The 22,954-nt window shown below is 35.7% G+C and overlaps 1 protein-coding gene across 6 annotated transcripts in view; it reads left to right on the plus strand.

Moving 5' to 3' along the window:
- Positions 1 to 22,954, plus strand: part of CFAP94 (cilia and flagella associated protein 94) — a 97,384-nt gene that overhangs the window by 46,470 nt on the left and 27,960 nt on the right. For all 6 annotated transcript variants that reach the window (XM_037848102.1, XM_037848103.1, XM_037848106.1 and 3 more), the window contains 3 exons: positions 3,377 to 3,523; positions 5,760 to 5,863; positions 7,536 to 7,848. In XM_037848102.1, coding sequence (XP_037704030.1) covers positions 3,377 to 3,523; positions 5,760 to 5,863; positions 7,536 to 7,848 — 564 coding nt within the window. The remainder of the gene's footprint in view (positions 1 to 3,376; positions 3,524 to 5,759; positions 5,864 to 7,535; positions 7,849 to 22,954) is intronic.

Below are 22,954 nucleotides of genomic sequence, written 5' to 3' on the forward strand. Positions count from 1 at the left end.
GTGGTTTGATGGGTTGAGCCCTCTACCATAAGTTTTACCCTTGGGAAGACGGTTGCTGCAAAGGAGAGGCTAGGCCTCCCTGTATTTGTGCCTAAGAGTCTCCTCCTGAATGCCTCTTTGTTGCTCAGATGTGGCCCTCTCTCTCTGGCTAAGCCAACTTGAAAGGTGAAATCACTGCCCTCCCCCCTACGTGGGATCAGACACCCAGGGAAGTGAATCTCCCTGGCAACGTGGAATATGACTCCCGGGGAGGAATGTAGACCCGGCATCGTGGGATGGAGAACATCTTCTTGACCAAAAGGGGGATGTGAAAGGAAATGAAATAAGCTTCAGTGGCAGAGAGATTCCAAAACGAGCCGAGAGATCACTCTGGTGGGCACTCTTACGCACACTTTAGACAACCTTTTTTAGGTTCTAAAGAATTGGGGTAGCTGGTGGTGGATACCTGAAACTATTAAACTACAACCCAGAACCCATGAATCTCGAAGACAGTTGTATAAAAATGTAGCTTATGAGGGGTGACAGTGGGATTGGGAATGCCATAAGGACCAAACTCCACTTTGTCTAGTTTATGGATGGATGTGTAGAAAAGTAGGGGAAGCAAACAAACAGACAAAGGTACCTAGTGTTCTTTTTTACTTCAATTGCTCTTTTTCACTCTAATTATTATTCTTGTTATTTTTGTGTGTGTGCTAATGAAGGTGTCAGGGATTGATTTAGGTGATGAATGTACAACTATGTAACGGTACTGTAAACAATCGAAAGTACAATTTGTTTTGTATGACTGCGTGGTATGTGAATATATCTCAATAAAATGATTAAAAAAAAAAAAAAAAAAAAAAAGAAAAGTAGGGGAAGCAAACAAACAGACAAAGGTACCTAGTGTTCTTTTTTACTTCAATTGCTCTTTTTCACTCTAATTATTATTCTTTTTATTTTTGTGTGTGTGCTAATGAAGGTGTCAGGGATTGATTTAGGTGATGAATGTACAACTATGTAATGGTACTGTAAACAATCGAAAGTACAATATGTTTTGTATGACTGCGTGGTATGTGAATATATCTCAATAAAATGATGATAAAAAAAAAAAAAAAAAACACTTGAGAAAACAATCCATCATGAATGAGCCACGAGAAATATTAAAAACTAGAATCAGAAGAGCAAATACTAGAGATACAATAATTATTGAGTTTGGAATATAAATATTTTTATGTTTAAAGAAATATAAGAGGATATTCAAATTATGATTGAAGATTAAGAGATTTTTAAACATAATTAGGCAAATTTGAAAGAAAACCAAATAATACTTATACAAATGAAGAAATTAGAAACTAGTGGCCAGGTTAAATAGCAGAAAAAAATGCAGCTGAAGAGATAAAAAGTGAATCAGAAGTTGAAATGGAAGAATTTACCAGAATACAGCACAGACAGAAAGATGGAGATAGAAAATATGAAAGAGCAGTTAACAGTCATATTATGATAGTGTAAGAAGGGCTAAAAATTATGTTGAATATGACTTCTCTAAAAAATAGAAGATATTCATGAAAAAATATATATATTAAAAAAGGAGTACCAGAAGAAGATATAGAAGAATGGAGGAGAGACAATATCAAAACAATTATGGCTGACAGTTTTCCAGAATTGTTGAAAGATACAAATCTTCAGATTTGTGCAGCCCAACAAATCCCAAATAGGAAAATTAAAAAGAAATCCACTCTTAAGACACACCTACATAATAATAGAAACTAGAGGAGGAATTCACTTCTCTTAGTCTAATTATTATCCTCTAATGCTTTTTACTTCTGTTCACAACATATTTGTGCTTCTTGTTGCTTCTGCTATGCCCATAAAATGGGGTTTCTCCACACTCCAAACTTGGGAATCAAAATGTGGAGGTACAGATAATGAAGATGTGACTTAAATTGGAAGTTTTTAAAGAAGATTGTTGTTAATGTTTACTGAATGCTCACTAAGTACTGGGCGTGCTTATAACATACATTGCCTGATTTAATCTGGACAAGTTTATGAGATTCATTTTACATATGAAAAAACAGATTAAATGACTTGCCTAAGGCCCACTCTGAGTCCCCACTGAGAAAAGATCTTTCTTTCTCTGACTTTACAAAAGCCCCAAAGAGCCTGCCATGCCCTCTGAGCTGTTTGGCACAACAGCAGATTCATCATACAGTGTTCCTTCTACAGCACATCATTTCTGTCAAGGAGGCTGCCTCGGCGTGTTGCTGGGCCGGGAACTTTGTGCCCTGCAGTTAGCAGGGAGGCAACAGGAAGTAGCACTAGAGCTTACCAGTGTTGAGCTGGAGTGACGCCTCCCATCACAAGAGTGTGAGGTCCAGAAATAGAAGTAATAAATTAGGGAATATGGGAATATGGGATAAGTAAAGCCAAGCAGGAAACAGAAGAGGAAAATAGTCACAGCAATAGGAAACTAAAGCAGGAAGCCACAAGAGAAACAGAAAGAATTGGGTTATAGTAACAGAAGGAAAATACCCCATGGTAATCAAGTTCCAAATTATGGAATGTGTTTACTTAGCAAATCTTACATAGTGCTTACCATGTGCCAGGCTTTAGAAATATTAACTCACTTAATTTTCATAATAGCCCTTCATGTGATATAGGTTTACAAATGAGGAAACTGAGACACACAGTTTGCCTAAGGCCATGCTCTAGTAAGAGGTGGGGCAGGATTCAAAACCCAGCATTCTTGCCTGAGTCCTATACTGCCCTCCACTATTAGGCTACCTCCTTAATTTAGAAATGTTCTGTGTATTACCTGTGTCAGTCAGTGTTCAGAATTCAATTCTGCTACTTGCTAGCTGTGCCTCAGTTTCCTCTTCTGTAAAATGGGCACAATAATAGCTCTACCTCATACGGTTATGATAAGGAGTAAATGAATTAAAATATAGAAAGGGTTTAGAACAGTGCCTGGCACACACTAAGCATTCATTAGTAGTTCTTCTCTTCCTCTTTCCCCTCCTCCTCCTCTTCCTCTTCTTCCTCTTCTTCCTCCTTTCCCACCTTCTTCTCCTTCTCCTCATTGTGATTATCATTATTGTTGTTGTTGTTTTTACTATTGTTCCAGTCTTAGGTAATGGAAAACAGTCTCATCTATCAACTTGCTAATTACATTAATTTCAGGGCAGCATAATTACAGCTCTGTCACACATAGTTAAGAATCCTTATGGAGGAGTTTGAGGAGGTAATATTTTTCCATGATCTTATTACAGAATGGATGCAGAAAAGGATTTCTCTGTTTTACTGAGTACACATTCCTCAATTCAAAAGTGATAGAACACCCCTCTTTTCACTTTTCCTTTGACTCTTTGTTAGAGAATTAATGTAGATATTCTCTTTATAGTTAATTGAGAAATTGAAATTCATTTTGTTGGAAACTCCATCATATGATTTGCAAGATAAAACTATAAAACAGTACCAAGGATCAATTCTGGAACTGCAGGAGCTACTTAACCTGAAGTTTAACATAGCCACAGAAATACTTCTCAGAGTAAGTGTGATATTTTGCTTATATGCTATTATTAAAATAAAAAGTTAAAAAATGTATGCTATTTAATAAAATAACCCAGTGTAATTTTTCTTTTCTTTGTGAATAATTTAAAAGTTATGGAAAAGCCACTAGAATGATATATTTATCCAGATGTGACAACTGTCAGTATTTTATTTTTAAATAAATAAAACACTACAGATGTAAAGTCCAGTTTTTTCTTATACTTGTTAAGATTTACTAAGTTTGCTACTGTTACCAGGTTCAGCTTCCAGGTTCTTGGCCATGCCACAAGAAAGAATTCAAGGACATAGTTAAGCATAGAGTAAGCAGGCAGAAAATATATTGGGTACACATGTGAGGGTATAACCAGAGCTCCTTTGTTATAGGAGCCCCCATTTCAGGCTCCACATTTCATTGCTAGAAGAAATTCAAGGATGAGATAAGTAGGGATAAGCAAATGAGAAAAGTTTATGGAAGGGGTAAGTGGGGTAAGTGGGGGTGTGCTCAAGGGAGAGTCACGCCAGGCTTTTTGGCACATGGGTTTTTATTAGGGAGGTGAGGTTAGAGACATTGGCAGATTAGGTCAGTGGTGACATTGAATTTCTGTGAGGAGGGCATGAGCAATTTCTCCTCCTGTGTTTTAAGTACATCTTATTGTTCTTGTTTCAGTGATTAGTCTTAGATATTGATGTGCAAGCTCTTACGTGCAGGGTCTTCATGACTTTTTCTTAGTTGATTCTCAAGAATGTCAAACTTTTGTCTTTTGAGGAGGGAGTCACTGATTCACTGGGCCACAGGCTGTTCTTGATCCTGTTTTATCTTATTTTTGTAAGCAGAACTGAGAAGGTCTGGTTAATGTCCTTTGGAACTAAGTACAAAGAGTAGATTGCTAAGCTCAGCTAGAGTAAGCACATATTTTAGCTATCACTAGGAAAACACATTCACAAAGCATTGTATATCAGATATTCCCTCTACTTAAATCAATTGACACAAGATTATAATCATTAGTAGTCTCTTTTTTTCTACGACTTTTTAGTTGTAGAAAAAATATTTTTCAAAAATATCACATTTGAATATAAATATTGAAAGAGTTGTACCATATACAACCCCTATATACCCTACACCTAGACTCAGTACTTTTAAAAATATATTTGCTCTATATCTATTTTCCCCTCTACCACTGAAAAGTACATTGTAGACATTGACACTTCATCACCAAATATCTTGGCACTAATAATAATCTCCAAATAACCACAAAGCCACTATTATACCCAAGAAAATTAACAGTAATTCCATAATATCATCTGTATCCAGTCCATATTCAAATTTCCCCTAAGATCCCATTAATATCATTTATGGCTGCTTTTAATTTGTTTCATTTTATTTTTTAAATCAGAAATCAATCTACATTCATGCATTGCTTTGGCTGTTTTGTCTTTCATTCTCATTTGGCCTAGAAGACAGTTGTATTAGTTTTCCAATGCTGCTGTGGCAAATATTACACAATGGATTGGCTTAAACAGCAGGATTTGTCTTACAGTTTTGGAGGATAGAAGTCCAAAGTCAAGATCTCTTCAGGCCAAGCTTTCTCCTGGATTCTGTAGCATTTTGATGTTGGCTTGCCATGATCCTTGGGTTCCTTGGCTTGCATTTCTTCCTCCATGATATAGTTATCTGCCTCATTCTCCAGCTTCTTCTGACTTCTGGCTTTTACTGAATTGAACACGTTTGAATTTCCTCTGCTTATAAGGACTCTGTCTGCTTATAAGGACTCCAATCATATGGATTGGATAAATGAGATATTTTTGCCTTCTAAAGTTTGATATGTTTAGAAATAGGCTACCTTTTGCAGTAGCACAGTCTGTGTTTTAATATGGTACTGATAAAGTAGCATGTGTACATTTAAAATGAAAATTGAGTCACATGTTAAGATTGAAAAAGGTAATATTTAATATTAATTCACAGGTGCTATCTGGGAATAGAGAGCAACTTTAATCCTTAGACACATTAGGAGAAACTGAGTCATAAAGGAAAGGTACATTTAATTAAGGCAATATGTTTGCAACCTTTCAATAATCTTTAAAAATGATTCTTTGTTATATTGATTGAATCTTATTTTTACTTACTTTCTTAGGTAATGAAGGGAATCCAACACATAAGTGATAAAATAACTTAGCTAAATTGCATAATTTTTGAGGCCTCTGACCTTTTATGATGTTTTCTTTCTCTTTTACAGCAAGCTAGTACTCTAGCAGATCTGGACAGTGGAAATATGGAAAAAATCATTAAAGATGAATATGTTACTCTTTATGTGTGGGCAAACCTCAAGAAGAATCCAAGGTGCTCCCATGGTTGATAATTTCCCAATAGAGTCTCACCATGTATGCTGGGCAGTAGGTTACCTGTTGTGTAACAGCATAGTGTTTTCAGAAAAGTCTATATTAGGGAATCAGCCAACTGCTGTTTGAATCCCAGACTTGCCATTTACCTTAGGCAACTTACTTAACCTTGTTGAGCTTCAGTTATATTGCAGTAAAATGATGCTCATATTACTTAATAGGGTTGGGTTGAAGGTTAAACAGTGTATGTAAAGTCATTGCCTAATATGAGTATTGACTCAAAAATTTTTGATCAGGCCTCCTTCCCCCTCTCTTTTCCTATTCCCTCCTCCAAAAAAAAAGGAAGATAGGTGCTTTCTACATGGCAATCTGGAACTTAAGAAAATATATATTTAACTTTGTGAATTGCTAAAGATAATAGATTTTTATTTCTGTGATTTTTTTTAACATTAAAGCGATTTTTTTCTAGAATTTTCAATAAAGCAACATCTTTCCGAGGATTGGTGATTATAAAGGCAAATTCATGATTACTTGGCTGCTGCTTGATCATAAATATTTCAAATTAATTGAGTTAATATAGCATTGAGTCTTAGGGAAAAAAATCACTGGAATGAAAGTTAGGAGGCCTAGATTCTGGTCCCAGCTCTGAAAAGATTAAACCATATGATATCAGAAAAATTGTACTTTATTTTCCATATTTAGTAAAAGGAAAGAATTAAATGATTTCCAAGTTCTAGTTGCTACAAAATATTCTGTGGTTTTAATTCTAACCAGAAACAATATATTAACCTTTTTCATTGTAAAATATATCACATGTAGAAGAGTAAAGATATAAAATGTATCACATACAGAAGAGTGAAAGAAATACAATTTTAAAAGAATAACAATTAAGTGAACAGCCCTGTATTAATTACCTGATTTATGAAGAGAAGTAAGTGGCATCTTTTACTAAGATAAGGAATAGTGAAGGCAGAACACATTTCATTTTATTTTAATGGTGATAGTGGTATATATTGTACAGATGATGAGTTCAGTGTTAGACTCGAGTTAGAAGCACCTATGAGATATCAAAATGCAACTGACTGAAGGTATTGAGAGAAATCTAAGTTGGAGATATATTTTTGAGTCATCAACATATAGATCAATGGTTCTTCACTGTTTGGAAGTCGTGGACTTTTCTGAGCTTCATGTAATTTACATGTACTCCCACATATGGAAAGGCAATTTTAGACCTTTCAGAGTCTATCCAGAGATGCCCCTTCTCCCCAGTCCACCCCAGGAAACAGAACCAATGTCAAAATCCTCTGATATAAATAGTAATTAAAGCCACGGGAACCATAATATCCTGGGAGAGTATGTAGAGGGAGAAGAGGAGGGCTTAGAATGGAGCACTGACTAGTATCAACATTTAAGGGTGGTTGAGAGGAAGACCATACAGAAGAGACTAAGAAGGAGCCATCAGAGATGGAGGAGAAGGAGTGTGGGATCATGGATCCCAGGAGAGTGGGAAGGAAGGTATTGGCAACTGGGTTCAAATGCTACAAAGAAAGCAAGTACAGTTGGAACTCCAAAACTGGAATGAAACTGAAGTGGAGAGAAATACTGCTTAGGCACAAATTTGCAACAAACCTAGAGTTTCTTAGGCCCTCATCTTTTTTGTTAATTATTAACAGGTACAGAAGTGTCAGATTCTCTGAAACACAGATTGGATTTGAAATTCCAAGGATATTAGCAACAAGTGATATTGCTCTACGGCTTTTGCATACTCGATATGATCATGTTACTCCACTGTGCTCTGTTCCGGCACCACTGGATGTGGCACAAACTCCCACAGTAACGGAGCCTGTCAGAGCTGAAGATAAAAGTGCTGTGGAACCATTGGCCAGCAAAGAGGTACAAGAAGGGTCTAAACAGGAAAATGGGTCTGTCTCAGTTGATGAGGAAGAAGTAAAAGTTGAGGAAGAAGGTGATGTTGAAGAACAAAAGGTAGGGCTCATTAAAATATATATTTATATATTTTTTTCTTCATGTAAACAAGTATTATTAGATTCACTAAAGCATTCTCAAGATGTTCCCTCAACAACTAGAAACTGAAAGCCACTTAATTGCCAGTGGGTCAGTTTTGAATGTGTTTTTTGTTTTTCTTGCCTTCCATTAAAAATCACAATTCATAGTTGAGCCAGTTTCTTTAATATTCTAAAGTTCAGTACAGGAATTGCTCATTCGTATATTAAATACACCCCTGGAAAGCTTTGAAGCAATTTAATTTTTGTATGTTTATTAAATTTCAAACGCATTGAAGGGAACTTACCATTAAATGAAAACTTGCAGTAAATACTTTCACAACCTGAAGGATTATCTTATGTGTTTGTTACTTCTTCAGCTTTTGGTTGTATAAGAAAGAATTTTATAAAGTAAAAATTAATTGTTACTATATTTATATATTTTAAAAATATATTTATAAAAATTGATTTTTATATATTACATTCCTCTTAAAATTTGACATCTTTAGATGTATTATTTGAGCAATTTAATAATCATATGCCTTCAGCTGGTTTCTGTTCTTATTTTCCTATTTCTTGGACTTTCAAGCTAATTACTTATTACATTGGAATAAATTGTCTCTTGAGAATTTAGTAACATTTTCTCAGAACCAAGCAGGTGTGGTGATTTTGTTTTTGTTTTTTCTTTTTTTGGTCCATAGCCCTTTGTCATTTTAGGAGAAACCAGAAGTATCAGGTTTTTCTAAAAGTGCTCTAAAACATGAAATGTATTGTTTTATTGGGTTACCTTCTTTAACCACAAGTGAACATTAGACTAGATTGATACAGATATCAAATCAGAATAGGAATTATTAGATTTTCTAAGAACATATTTGTTTGGACACTCTCATTTAGAATATTATACCAGCATCAAAAATTATAGACTATACAGCAATATGGAAAATAGATATGGCATAATACTAAATACAAAGAATTGTATTTAGAAATATTAAAATATGATTACAACCATGTAAAAATTAAAAAGGCATAGGGGAGAAGAACCCACTATCCTGTGTACAGCTGATATTAGAGAGGTGAGAAAATGAATGGTTTGTTCTTTAAAAATTTCTCATTATAGTTAAAATGTTCTGTGAGCAAGCAGTAAGATAGTTTTTAAAACAAACATTTTATTTTACTTCTCAGTGTGGTAGCATTACTAGAGTTCAACAATATTTCCAGTTCTCTTCCTTTCCTGGACAAATGGGAGGATTACACTCCTTGCCCCCTTGAATTTGAGCATGACCGAGTGACTTGCTTTGCCAGTAATTTGTGAGTGGAGGTGACAAACTGATTTCTTAGAAGGGGGAAAAAAAAAAAAGAATGAGTAAATGAGCCCTGGACCTATGTTTGGGCTTGATATGATTTAAACGTTGGATAATTTCTCCACCACTCATTTCTTGAGCATAATTAATTTTTTATAAAAACCATTAAACCCATTGACATTTTACACAAGAATTTCACATTATAAATTAGAAAATTGGATAGTAAGTAGAAAACATATAATTGGAAATATTCCTGGAATTTATGTAGCACTTTTTTCTTATGCATATATTTCCTGTTTAAAGCAAGCCCCATACAGTGATGATTTATTACAGTTCTGTTAATTTTTGAGACAGTTTTATATTAAAAATATAAGCATATTAATTCACTATAGTACTGAACAGTAGAGTTAATATATATTTTTTCAAGGCCTGTCATCTATTACAATTGAATAATGTAATTCAGTCTCAGCCAGTGTGCATGAAAGTACCAGAATGAGCTTTCTTCAATTTGAATGGCTTTGACCAATATGTTTAACTACCTCTGGGTTTTTCTGTCATTATTTAATGTTATTTTGAATCGTTTCAACTTATAATGATGACTAAAGTATGCAAATGCTGATGTTAAAAATGTTGCAAAAGTACCAATGAAAAGCATTCCACTGGATAGTAAAATGCATGTTTTATGGCATTCTGAGGCTGTCTTCAAAAAAATAGTCTAGGAAACCCAGAGAAAAAGTTGTTAGGCAAGTAGTGACATGGCAGAAATAGTTTTACTTTATGAAAGGCAACATAAACATCTCCATTTCATTTTATCTTTAGTGCAATGGGAAGACATACAGGATTTTAAACAGGGAAGAAATTTGATGAGATTTGTGTTTTGAAAGGATCACTCTGCCATCTGAACAGATTGATGGGAGGCAAGAGTGAATTCAGGCAGACCAGTTAGGAGACCACCACAGTAGACCGCCAAGAAATGATGACCTGAGTTATGGTGCTGTTGATGGAGGTGATGAGAAGTAGATGGATTTGAAAGATGCATAAGATGTAATATGGTCAAGACTTGGTGATAGAGTGGAATTGGGGTGGGAGAGAGATGCTAAAGTTGTTTCCAAAGTTTATGGCTCATGCAGCTGAATTGCCAGCAGTCTCATTTATTCACTTAAATGGGAAACGATGGAAAAAAAACAAAATAATCTATAAATTTAGTGCATTCCAAATCAAAATCCCAGGCTATAATTTTTTGCAACTTGACAAAATATTAAGGGAAAAATGCATGAAAATAGCCAGATTGCTAGAAAAATTATAATGAAGGGGGACTTTCACTATATGATATAAAAATATAGCTTGGAGTATGAATGGATAGATCAGTGGAAAAGAATAAAGATTCCGGAACACCTATAATATGGGGTGGCATTTCAGATAGATGGGGAAAGGATGAATTTAGTATAGTAAGAGGCACTGGGAAAATTGGCTAAGATATGGAATAAAATCGTTTTTGATTCTTACCTCACACTACAAACAAAAAAGAAAAAAATATCAAATTAGAGTAAATATTTAAATATGAAGCCCAACTAAACTAATCAAAGTCATAAAAATGATAAAAGCATTTGAAGAGAACATAGGAAAGTTATTTTTATTGTATTTACTAAGAAGGCCTTTCTTGCATAGCAGTGTTCAAAATAAAAAACACTTCAGGAAAAAGAAGGTAATCAGATTCAAATATTTGTATAGCCAAATAAACCTCACCATAAACAAAGTCAAAAAACAAATAACAGACTTGAGGAAAATCTTTTAACGTATACAACAAAGAGTTAATATCTTAATATAGGGAATTTACACAAAGCAGTAAGAAGATATTTCCCAATAGAAAAGTATGTAAATAATGTGAGCAGACATGTTGGCAAAAGAAATATAACTAGCCAATAACAATATGAAAAGATACTCAACCATATTAAAATCAAATTAGAACAACATTATATCATATCTCTTTATCAGATTAAGCATGTAGACAGACATTTTCAGAAACTGTTAGGTATAAATTGGCACAGTCTTTCTGGAGGGCAATTTGGTATTATGTTAATGTGCCTATGATTAGTGCTTCTGCATTTAGTATTTTATTATTAGAAAATAATAGGACAAGGAAATAAAAGTGAATGTGCCACAATGTTCATTGAAGTGCTTTTTATGGTAGCAAAAAAAGTCCACAGTTTGAATTAATTATAAAATATCTAAGCAATCAAATACAAGTAACCATTCAAAATGGTGATGTAGACATTCTATACTTTTATACAGAAAAATGCCTAGAATATGGTATTAAGATATTTTTTCAAGTTATAAAACTATATTTGTAATATGATTGTTTTTGTGAGGAAAAAATAATTATCTGTGAATACATAGAAGAAAAATCTGGGGGCTTATTCACCAAGCAGTGGCTATATTTGGTGGTAGTGGTAAGGGTGAAAAAAGTGGGATGGTGGTATATCAGTGATTTCTACTTTCTAATTTATACACTTCTTTATTGTTTAAATTTTTAATACCTGAGTAGTGAGTACATAACTTTCCTAGTAGGAACTGAAACAATGTAGATACTTCCTTTTTTGGTTTAAGGGGGAAAGTTTCTGTTAAGCCTCTATGCCGCCACACTTGCTATTCTTGCGTTGTGAAATTCCCTTCCTCCCATCATTCTCATTCACTTTACTTCATTTCTACTTGTCTTTCTAGACTTACCTTCAATTTTACTTCCACAAAGTTTTCCTCTTCTCCTCTGATTAAATTAGATGTCCCTCCACTATGCTCTTCTGATTTAGGATTGTTACCTTAAACACTTGAGGATGAAAATTTCTTGATTGACTCCTTATTCATTTTGGGGGGCTCAATAAATGTTTATTGAATGAATGAAAGAGTAAGTGAATGAATGGATGGTTAAGTGATTATGAGCAAACCCTGACTTGGAAAGTCTGATTTGTTGTGGACAACCTCCATAACAACAGCTACCTCTATCAGGGAATTCAACCACTACCCCCATCAAAATTATTCTGTATTTTGGAGACACTTAAAACCCTTTCAATTATGGTTAGGTGTTCTGAGGACTATTTTTGCTACCATCATTAAAGTCACAAACTTGTCACTAAGGATTCTTGGGACCCTCCTGTCTTCTCAATTTTCTTATCCCCTGTAGTATTTCAGTATAAGGTGTGGTGATAGGAAGACTTCATTTACAGACTACAGTGGCCTCAGTAAAGATGTTATTCCTAGCATTCTTGGTTAGAATTCAAAAAGAGTTTGAAGCAATATTTGTGCATGGTGGTTAGGTTTTGTATTCATTCATAATCACAACAATAGGGAGACTATCATAACAACCCTAAATATTCACAACACTGTTTTTTGTGGCAAAATGTATTCTAAATTTAAAAGCTGGTATATAACTTCACACAAAATTCAGTGTGTGATATTAGAGAGAATTGGGGACTACATGTATGATTAGTAGGCAAACTCACTTATGTTTTTGGTTAAGAGAAAAACTTTTTCTATAATTTACTTTTTGTTGATTGGGGGTAGATTACTTACCTTTATATTTTTAGGTTGAACTATTTTTTTAAATATTATATTTCTCATGAGTAATGTTTTATATGTGAGATAATCACAATAGGTTTTTAGGAGTACTTAGATTAAGAAACAGATTTAGAAGATGATACAAATTATGTGACTTTCCTTTATCATGGGTGTGTTAAGAACTTTGCCACTAGAGGGCACTTAATACCGTATTTTAGTTTATTTCAATGTGTAGTAATAGTAACAGTAATATTGTAAGTACTGGGGAATATAATAGTAACAGTAATATTGTAAGTACTGGGGAATACTCTCTTCTCAAGTGATAAATTTTAAAAAATATTTAGAAAAATCTACATTAAGAGTAGCAAATTTATGGGAAAAGTTGTTTGGGAAAAAAAGAATTACCTTCACAGATACTTTGATGATCCAAGGGAATTGTTTGATAGTATGTGGAATTTTGAACTTTTTAAAGTTCAAGTTAAAAGTGGCCTTTGTCTTTGAGATACTCTAAACAAATAAACAGGATTTAACATAAATTTAAGCTGTTATATACATCTGTGTACGCATGACATTATTTGTCAAACATCTACTAAGTACCTGCTATAAGGAATTCAACATGGCTTTGTTTTTCATAAGCTGACTACCTTGTGGAAGAGAAGGGTGACATTTACCATACACTGTGATAAGTGCAATGAAAGAGATGATGCATGAGAGTTAAAAGGATCAAAATGAATCTGAAATAAAACCAGAGTGAACACATTAGAAGTCTTCTCTGATAAGTTAACATTATCTTTTGATATAGGGGAGGAGTTAAGATAAGGAAGTCATTTTGGTCATAGGGAAAAGAATGGAGACATGAAATAGCCTTAAGATAAGGCAACCTCTTGTCCTCATCATCATGGATAGCTTCAAAGCTCCTTAATATTCAACAATGTTCAACCTTCCACAAATTTACTTTAGCAGCCCATTTCCATGGTCATACATTGGGTTGTCATCTTATTCCTTTAACTCATTTAACAAATAGTTATTGAATTCCTACCTACTATGTGCCAGACACTGTTCTGGCCCCATGGGACAGTGCTGAAAGGACAGGTAAGGTTCCTGTGGTCATGGTTATGTATAAGTCAGGAGAATCCAAAAATAAATAAGAAAACCTGGAAAATACCAGATGGTAATAAATGTTATGAATGGAATTAAAGTGATGTGATAGGAGGTGACCAGTGGTAACTTTAGATTAGATGGTTAGGAAAGATCTATGTGATGAGGTAATATTCAAGCTGAGCCCTGAATGACAAGAGGATTCAGGTACGAACGATTAGGGTAAAAATATTCTGGTCTGAGGCACAGTTATTGCAAAGATCATAAGACAAAAATGAGGAACAGGAGAAAGGCCAGTGGGTTGATGTGTGGTGGGCAAGGGTTATGAGATAAAGTCAGAGAGGGAGGCCAAAGCCAAATGAAGCAGGGCTTCATAGGCCAGAGTAAGAAAACTTTATTGCAAATGCAATAGGAAGCCATTAGAGGGTTGTGAGTAGGAGTGAGACGCAATCTGGTTTAGGGCTTAGAAAGTTATTCTGACTACTGGGTAGAGAATGCATTGTGAGGGGAAGCATGGTACCCAGTTAAACAGTACCTGTGAGAGACGAGAGGCAATGGCAGTGTGGACGAATGTGGTGGTAGGAGATGTGAAAAGGTGGATATATTTGAGATATGTTTTAGAAATAAAATAAGTAAATCTTGATGAGTTTCTAGCCTGAAAACCTAGGTAGATATGGTACAGTTTACTGAAATGGACTTGTCTGGGGAGAAGCAGTTGAGGGTAGCAGAGAATAAAGTGTTTTGCTTTGGACATGGTTAATTTGGGATACACAAATGGAAATGACAAATAGGCAAGTGAATGTCAAGTGAATCTGGAATTCAGGGGAAAGTTAGACACAGATACCATTTTTATGTTCATGTGCAGGTTTACACTGCCCAACACAGTGTGTGTGGCCTAAGAGTACCACAAGCATAGATTTGGAAATCATCAGCCTGTAGATGGTATTTAAAGCCATAGGAAAGAATGGGACTTTGGCAAGCGCAGGATAGTAATTCTTAACTTTTATCCAGAGTGAAGCAAGTGATGCTTTATTTTAAAAATTCATGTTTAATCCCTTTTCAAGAGCTGGTTCCAACAATTAAAGCTAAAGTGATAGTTAAATTTAAATTATCTTTGTACAAAAAGTATGGATTTCTGATCAATGAACTTCCTTTGTAAGGCTCTTCTTTTTTTTTTTTTAATTCAGTTTTGAGATATATTCACATACCATACAATCATCCATGGTGTACAATCAGCTGTTTAGTACCATAATATAATTGTACATTCATCACCTCAGTCTATTTTTGAACATTTTCCTTACACCAGAAAGAATCAGAATAAGAATAAAAAATAAAAGTAAAAAAGAATACCCAAGTCATCCCCCCCATCCCACCCTATTTTTCATTTAGTTTTTGTCCCCATTTTTCTGCTCATTCATCCATACACTGGATAAAGGGAGTGCGATCCATGAGGTTTTCACAATCACACTGACACCCATTGTAATCTACGTTGTTATACAGTTGTCTTCCAGAGGCAAGGATACTGGGTTGGAGTTTGGTTGTTTCAGGTATTTACTTCTAGCTATTCCAGTACAATAAAACCTAAAAAGTGTTATCTGTATAGTCTGTAAGAATGTCCATCAGAGTGACCTCTCGATTCCATTTGAAATCTCTCAGCCACCGAAGCTTTATTTTGTTTCATTTTGCATCCCCCTTTTGGTCAAGAAGATGTTCTCAATCCCACAATGCCGGGTCTAGATTCATCCCCAGTAGTCATATTCTGCGTTACCAGGGAGATTTACACCCCTGGGAGTCAGATCCCACGTAGAGGGGAGGGCAGTGAGATCACCTTTCAAGTTGGCTTAGCTAGAGAGAGAGGGCCACATCTGAGCAACAAAGAGGCACTCAGGGGGAGACTCTTAGGCACAATTATAAGCAGGTTTAGCCTCTCCTTTGCAGTAACAAGCTTCATGGGTGCAAGCCCCAAGATAGAGGGCTCAGCATATCAAGCTGTCAGTCCCCAATGTTTGTGAGAACATCAGCAACAATCCAGGTGAGGAAGTCCGATGCCTCCACATCCTCCCCCAGCTCCTCATGGGGGCCCCAAATATATATTTTTATTCTCCGCCCAAGTTACTTTGGGATGTGTTGCTATTTCACTCTAACCTATACAAACCTACCATATCTCACTTCCTATTCAAAGTTCCATGTAATTGTGGTGTTTGAACAAACTGACTGTAGAAGTTATATTGTTAAGAAAATATAGAACCTACACCAAATAAACATCACTTCCCTTGTCTCACATGGAAGTTGAAGTTTCAAAACACTGTCAAGTTTCAACCTTTACCCTTTGGCCTGATTTTCCCTAGTCTTAACCAGATCTGCTTCATTCATATCTCTACTTGAAGTCTGGGCTGTTTTTCAGCTATATGTGTTAATACTGACATTCATATCTGCTGAGTTCCAGCTCTGAGTTTCAGGTGTCACACAGATACCCAATGTTCCAGGGACCAGTCAGGTTATACACCAAGGGATCAACATCTCAGAGTTTGGAGTTAGCCATTACAATTCAGGAATAGATTTGACTGCTGTAAGAGCTTACAATCTAGGAACCATTACAATAATTGTTTCCCTGTTAGGCTGTGCGCTAAGATTCAATTCTGAGTTTACACATTGTAGTTAATCCATATTGGGGAGGCATTATAGTGTTTGCCTTGGTTTCTGGCGTACTTCACTAAAAATGCTGTCTACAGGATCCATTCACCTCTTTGCATGTCTCACAGCTTCACTCCTCGTAGTTGCTCAATATTCCATTGTATGCACACACCACACCATTCTGTTCCTCAGTCAGTGTACCCTTAGGCCACCTCCACCCATTGCAAATCATGAATACTGCCTCCATAAACACCAATGTGTAAATGTCCATTCATGTCTCTGCTCTCAGATCCTCCAAGTACATACCCCATAATGAGGTTTCAGGGCTTTGTGATCCCCACATACTTAGCTTCTTGTGGAGCCACCACAGTGACCTGTAGAAAGGCTACACCATTCTGCCTCCTCATCAACAGTAACTAGGTACATCCCTCTCTCCATGTTTTCTCCAGCACTTTTACCCCTATTTATATTTTTCCCTACAGTTTTATAGAGATATATTTCAATAATGTACAATTATCCACAATCATTTGTTCACAGTATCATCGTATAGCTGTCCATTTATCACCACAGTAGGCACTTGAACACATTAATTACTGTGAAAAAGTTTTTTTTTGGTGAATAATAAAAAAGATAAAAGAAAAATAAAGTGTCATACAATACAATAGTAAGGACAGAAAACAACACCACTACCAAGAATCCCATATCCCTCCCTTATATCTGCCTCTCATACATATTTGACTTTGGTGTATTGCCTTTGTTTTGTTTAATGGAAGCATATTACAGTGTTGCTGTTGACCATAGACTCCAGTTTGCTTTGATTATGTTTTTTTTCCCAAATACCATCCCTTTTTCAATACCTTGGTTGACATTCATTTGTTCTCCCACATGTGAGAACGTTTTTGTATTTGTGCATTTAGTGACAGTCATTGGCCACTCCAGTTTTTGTCAAGTTATGCAATCCCAGTCTTCATCATCTATCTTTACCTCTGGTGTCATACATTCCCCTCTCCCACCTCTTTCAGCTTTACTCACCGACATCTTTGTTCAGTGTACTTACAATATTGTGCTACCATCACACAGTATTATGCTATTTCTGGATCTATACAGTCAATCCTGCTGGACATTCTGTAGCCTTCAGCATCAAGTGCCTGATCTCTACCCTCTTTCTATCTCCTGGTATCCTGTGTTATCAGCTTTTAACTCTCAAAGTTTGTTCATTAATGTTAGTTCATATTAGTGAGACTGTACAGTATTTGTCCTTTTGTTTCTGGCTAACTTCACTCAATATAATGTCCTCAAGGTCCATCTATGTTATTATACGTTCCATGTCTTTGTTCCGTCTTACAGCTGCATAATATTTTATCATGTGTATGACCACAGTTTGTTTATCCACTTACCCGTTGATGAACATTTGGGCTGCTTCCATCTCTTGGCAATCGTGAATAATGCTGCAGTAAACATCGGTTTACAAATGTCCATTTGTGTCTTAACTTTCAGTTCCTTTGAGTATATACCTAGCAATGGAATAACTGGGTCATGTGGCAAATCTACACTTAGCTTCCTGAGGAACTTCCAGACTGTCTTCCAGAGTGGTTGCACCATTCTACATTCCCACCAGCACTGAATAAGTGTGCCTCTTTCTCCAGATCCTCTCCAGCGCTTGTAATTTTCTGTTTTATTGGATAATGGCCATTCTGGTAGGTGTGAGATAATATCTCATTGTGGTTTTGATTGCATTTCCCTAATAGCCAGTGAAGTTGAGCATTTTTTCATATGTTTTTGAGCCATTTGTATTTCCTCTTCGGAACAATTTCTGTCCATGTCTTTTACCCATTTTTTAATTGGGTTGTTTGTCTTACTTTTGTTGAATTGTAGGATTGCTTTATATAGTCAGGATATTAAACCCTTATCTGATATGTGGTTTCCAAATATTGTCTCTCATTTTGTAGGCTGCCTTTTTCTTTTCTAACAAAGTCCTTTGATGTATAAAAGTGTTTGATTTGGAGAAGATCCCATTTGTCTATTTGTCCTTTGGTTGCTTGTGCTTTGGTTTAAGGTCTAGGAAACTACCTCCTATTACAAGATCTTTAAGATATTGCCCTATGTTTTTTTCTAAAAGTCTTATTGTCTTAGCACTTAGTTTAGGTCTTTGATCCACTTGGAGTTAATTTTTGTATAAAATGTGAGGTAGGAGTCTTCTTTCATTCTTTTGGAAATGGATATCCAGTTCTCCTAACACCATTTATTGAAGAGGCTGCTCTGTCCCAGTTGCTTTGGCTTGACTGCCTTATCAAAGATCAATTGTCCATAGATGCGAGAGTCTATTTCTGAACACTGAGTTCGATTCCCTTGGTCGGTATCTCTGTCCTTATGCCAGTACCAGGCGGATTTCAGCACTGTAGCTTTGTAATATGCTTCAAAGTCAGATAGAGTGAGACCTCCCACTTCATTCCTCTTTCTCAAGATATTTTTGGCTATTCTGGGCACCTTACCCAGATAAATTTGGTTATTGGTTTTTCTATTTCTGCAAAGTAAGTTGTTGGGATTTTAATTGATATTGCATTGAATCTATAAATCAGTTTAGGTAGAGATGACATCTTAATTATATTTAGTCTTCCAATCCATGAACACGTATGTTCTTCCATTTTTTTAGGTCCTGTTCAATTTCTTTTAGCAGTTTCTTGTAGTTTTCTTTGTATAGGTCTTTTGTGGCCTTCATTAAGTTTATTCCTAAATACTTGAGTCTTTTGGTTGCTATTATAAATGGTATTTTTTTTATTTCTTCCTCTTGTTGCACATTACTTGTGTATAAGAACACTACAGATTTTTGTGTATTGATCTTGTAGCCTGCCACTTTGCTGTATTCACTGATTAGCTCTAATAGCTTTGCTGTAGAATTTTCTACATATAGAATCATGTCATCTCCGAACAGTGAAAGTTTTATGTCTTCCTCTCCAATTTGGATGCCTTTTATTTCTTTTTCTTGCTTAATTGCTCTAGCTAGCATTTCTAGCACAATGTTGAATAACAGTGGTAACAGTGGGCATCCCTGTCTTGTTCCTGATCTTAGAGGGAAAAGTTTCAGTTTCTCCTCATTGAGTATGATGTTAGCTGTGGGTTTTTCATGTATTGCCTTTATCATATTGAGAAAATTCCCTTCTCTTCCTATCCTTTGAAGTATTTTCATCAAGAAAGGACGTTGAATTTTGTCAAATGCCTTTTCTGCATTGACCGAGATGATCATGTGGGTCTTTTGCTTTGATTTATTGATGTGGTGTATTACATTAATTGATTTTCTTGTGTTGAACCAGCCTTGCATACCTGGAAGAAACCCCATGTGGTCGTGGTGTATAATTCTTTTCATGTGCTGCTGGATTCGATTTGCAAGTATTTTGTTGAGGATTTCTCATCTCTATTCATTGAAGAGATTGGTCTATAATTTTCTTTTTTTGTAGTATCTTTGTCTGATTTTGGTATTAGGGTGATGTTGGCTTCATAGAATGAGTTGGGTAGCTTTCCCTTCTGTTCAATTTTTTTGAACAGTTTGAGCAGGATTGGTATTAATTCTTTCTTGAACGCTTGGTAGAATTCACCTGTGAAGCCATCTGGTCCTGGGCTTTTCTTTTCGGGAGCATTTTGATGACTGACTCAATCTCTTTGCTTGTGATTGGTTTGTTGAGGTTGTCTATTTCTTTTTGGATCAACATTGGTTGTTTATGCTTTTCTAGGAAGTTGTCCATTTCATGTAAGTTGTCCAGTTTATTAGCATATAGTTGCTCATAGTATCTTCTCATTATCTACTTTATTTCTGCAGGGTCAGTAGTTATGTTTCCTTTCCTGTTTCTGATTGCATTTATCTGCATCCTCTCTCTCTCTTTTTTTTTTTTTGTTTTTTGTTTTTTGTTAGCCTAGCTCAGGGTCCATCAATTTTGTTGATTTTCTTGAAGAACCAGCTTCTGATTTTGTTGATTCTCTCTATTGTTTCCCTGTTCTCAACTGCATTTATTTCTGCTCTTATCTTTGTTATTTCTTTCCTTCTGTTTGCTTTGGGGTTTATTTGCTGTTCTCTCTCTAGTTCCTCCAGGTAGACAGTTAATTCCTCAATTTTTGCTCTCTCTTCTCTTTTAATATAGGCATTTAGGGCAATAAATTTCCCTCTCAGCACAGCCTTTGTTGCATCCCATAAGTTTTGATATGTTGTGTTTTCATTGTCATTTGCCTCAAGGTATTTACTAATTTCTCTTGTAATTTCTTCCTTTACCCACTGGTTTTCTAAGAGTGTGTTGTTTAGTCTCCATGTATTTGTGAATTTTACAGTCTTCTGCCTGTTATTCATTTCCAACTTCATTCCATTATGAGCCGAGATGGTGTTTTTTATAATATCAATATTTTAAAATTTGTTGAGACTTGCTTTGTGACCCAGCATGTGATCTATTCTAGAGAGTGTTCAATGAGCACTTGAGAAAAACGTGTATCTTGCTCTTGTGGGATATGGTGTTCTATAAATGTCTGTCAAGTCTAGTTCATTTATCATACAATTCAACATCACTGTGTCCTTGTTGATCCTCTGTCTAGATGTTCTATCCATTGATGAGAGTGGAGTATTGAAGTCTCTAACTATTATTGTGGAGTTATCTACTTCTCCTTTCAGTGTTCTCAGTGTTTACCTCATGAATTTTGGGGCACTCTGGCTTGGTGTATAAATATTTGATTGTTATGTTTTCTTGATGAATTGACCCTTTTATTAATATATAGTGTCCTTCTTTGTCTCTTTGAATTGTTTTACTTTTGAAGTCTACTTTGTCTGATATTAATATAGCTACTCCCACTTTTTTCTGCTTGCTGTTTGCATGAAATATCTTATTCTACCCTTTCACTTTCAGCCTATTTTTGTCCTTGTGTCTAAGGTGAGTTTCTTGTAGACAGCGTATAGATGGGTCCTGTTTTTTAATCCATTCTGCCAATCTGTGTCTTTTTATTGGGGAGTTTAATCCATTAACATTTAGTGTTATTAATGTAAGGGCAGTACTTTCTTCTATCATTTTGTCTTTTGGATTTTATATGTAATGTCTTCTTTTTTCCTCTCTCTTTTTACCCTTCCTGATGATCTTCATTTCTGCACTGTTCTCCAAACTTCTTTCTCCTGTCTTCTCCTATCAGCCTGTAGCACTCCCTTTGGTATTTCTTGTAGCACCAGTCTCTTATTCACAAACTCTCTCAGTGTCTGTTTGTCTAAAAATATTTTAATCTCTCCCTCATTTTTGAAGGACAGTTTTGCCAGATATAGAATTCTTGGTTGGCAGTTCTTCTCTTTCAGTATCTTACATATATCATACCAGTCTTCTTGCCTCCATGGTTTCTGTGGAGAAATCTGTATATAGTCTTATTGAACTTCCCTTGTATGTGATGGATTGCTTTTCTCTTGCTGCTTTTAGAATTCTCTCTTTGTCTTTGACATTGGACAATCTGATCAATAAGTGTCTTGGAGTAGGTCTTTTGGGATCTATTCTGTGTGGGGTGTGCTGTACTTCTTGAATCTCTAATTTTCTGTCTTTCATAAGAGTTGGTAAATTTTCAGTGATTATTTCTTCTATTATTCTTTCTGCCCCTTTCCCCCTCTCTTCTCCCTCTGAGACACCCATAACGTGTATATTTGTGCATCTCATGATGTCACTCAGCTCCCTAAAACCCTGCTCCTATTTTTCCATTCTTTTCACCATCTGTTCTTTCATGTGTGTGAATTCAGATGTCTGATCTTCCAATTCATGGATCCTTTCTTCTGCCTGTTTAAATCTACTGTTGTATCCCTCCATTGTCTTTTTCATCTCTTCCATTATGCCCTTCATTCCCATAAGTTCTGCCATTTGCTTTTTCAAGTTTATGAATTCTTCCTTATGGTCATCCAGTGTCCTCCTTATATCCTTCATCTCTTCTGCTATGTCTTCCCTCAGTTCATTGACTTGATTTTTGAATTGATTGAGATTTGTTTGAACATCTCCAGTTAGTTTTTCCTTCAGTTCATTGAATTGATTTAGCAATAATTGCTTCAACTCCTGTATCTTGGTTGAACTATTAGTGTGTTCTTTTGGTTGGTCCATATTTTCATGTTTCCTAGTACGGCTTGTTATCTTAAGCTGTCTAGGCATCTGACTTTGATTAGTTTATTCTGGAGCTTGTTTTCACTCTTTTACCTAGGGTTTTCTTGTTGGTTTGCTTTGTTTTCTAACCCTTGGTGTTCAGTTCAACTTATTCTAGACCTTTAACTTAGATTCTGTTTAGTTGATCAGAGTTTTCACCTCTTGTTTTTTTTTCTTGCCCTGCCTCTATGTAGCTGCCTTGTGTGATGGCATTCTCAGAGATGGTCAACCCCAGTCAGGTTTTCCCAGTCCAGAGAGGCCCAGTCTCAGGAGGAAGGTATGGAATTTCCTTAAGAATGAGACCCTCCTGTGGGGCCTTTAGACTTTGTGTTTCTCCTATGCTGTCCAGCAGGTGGCGCTTGCCAGC

This window comes from Choloepus didactylus, chromosome 8 (assembly GCF_015220235.1).
Source record: "Choloepus didactylus isolate mChoDid1 chromosome 8, mChoDid1.pri, whole genome shotgun sequence".
NCBI lineage: Eukaryota > Metazoa > Chordata > Mammalia > Pilosa > Megalonychidae > Choloepus > Choloepus didactylus.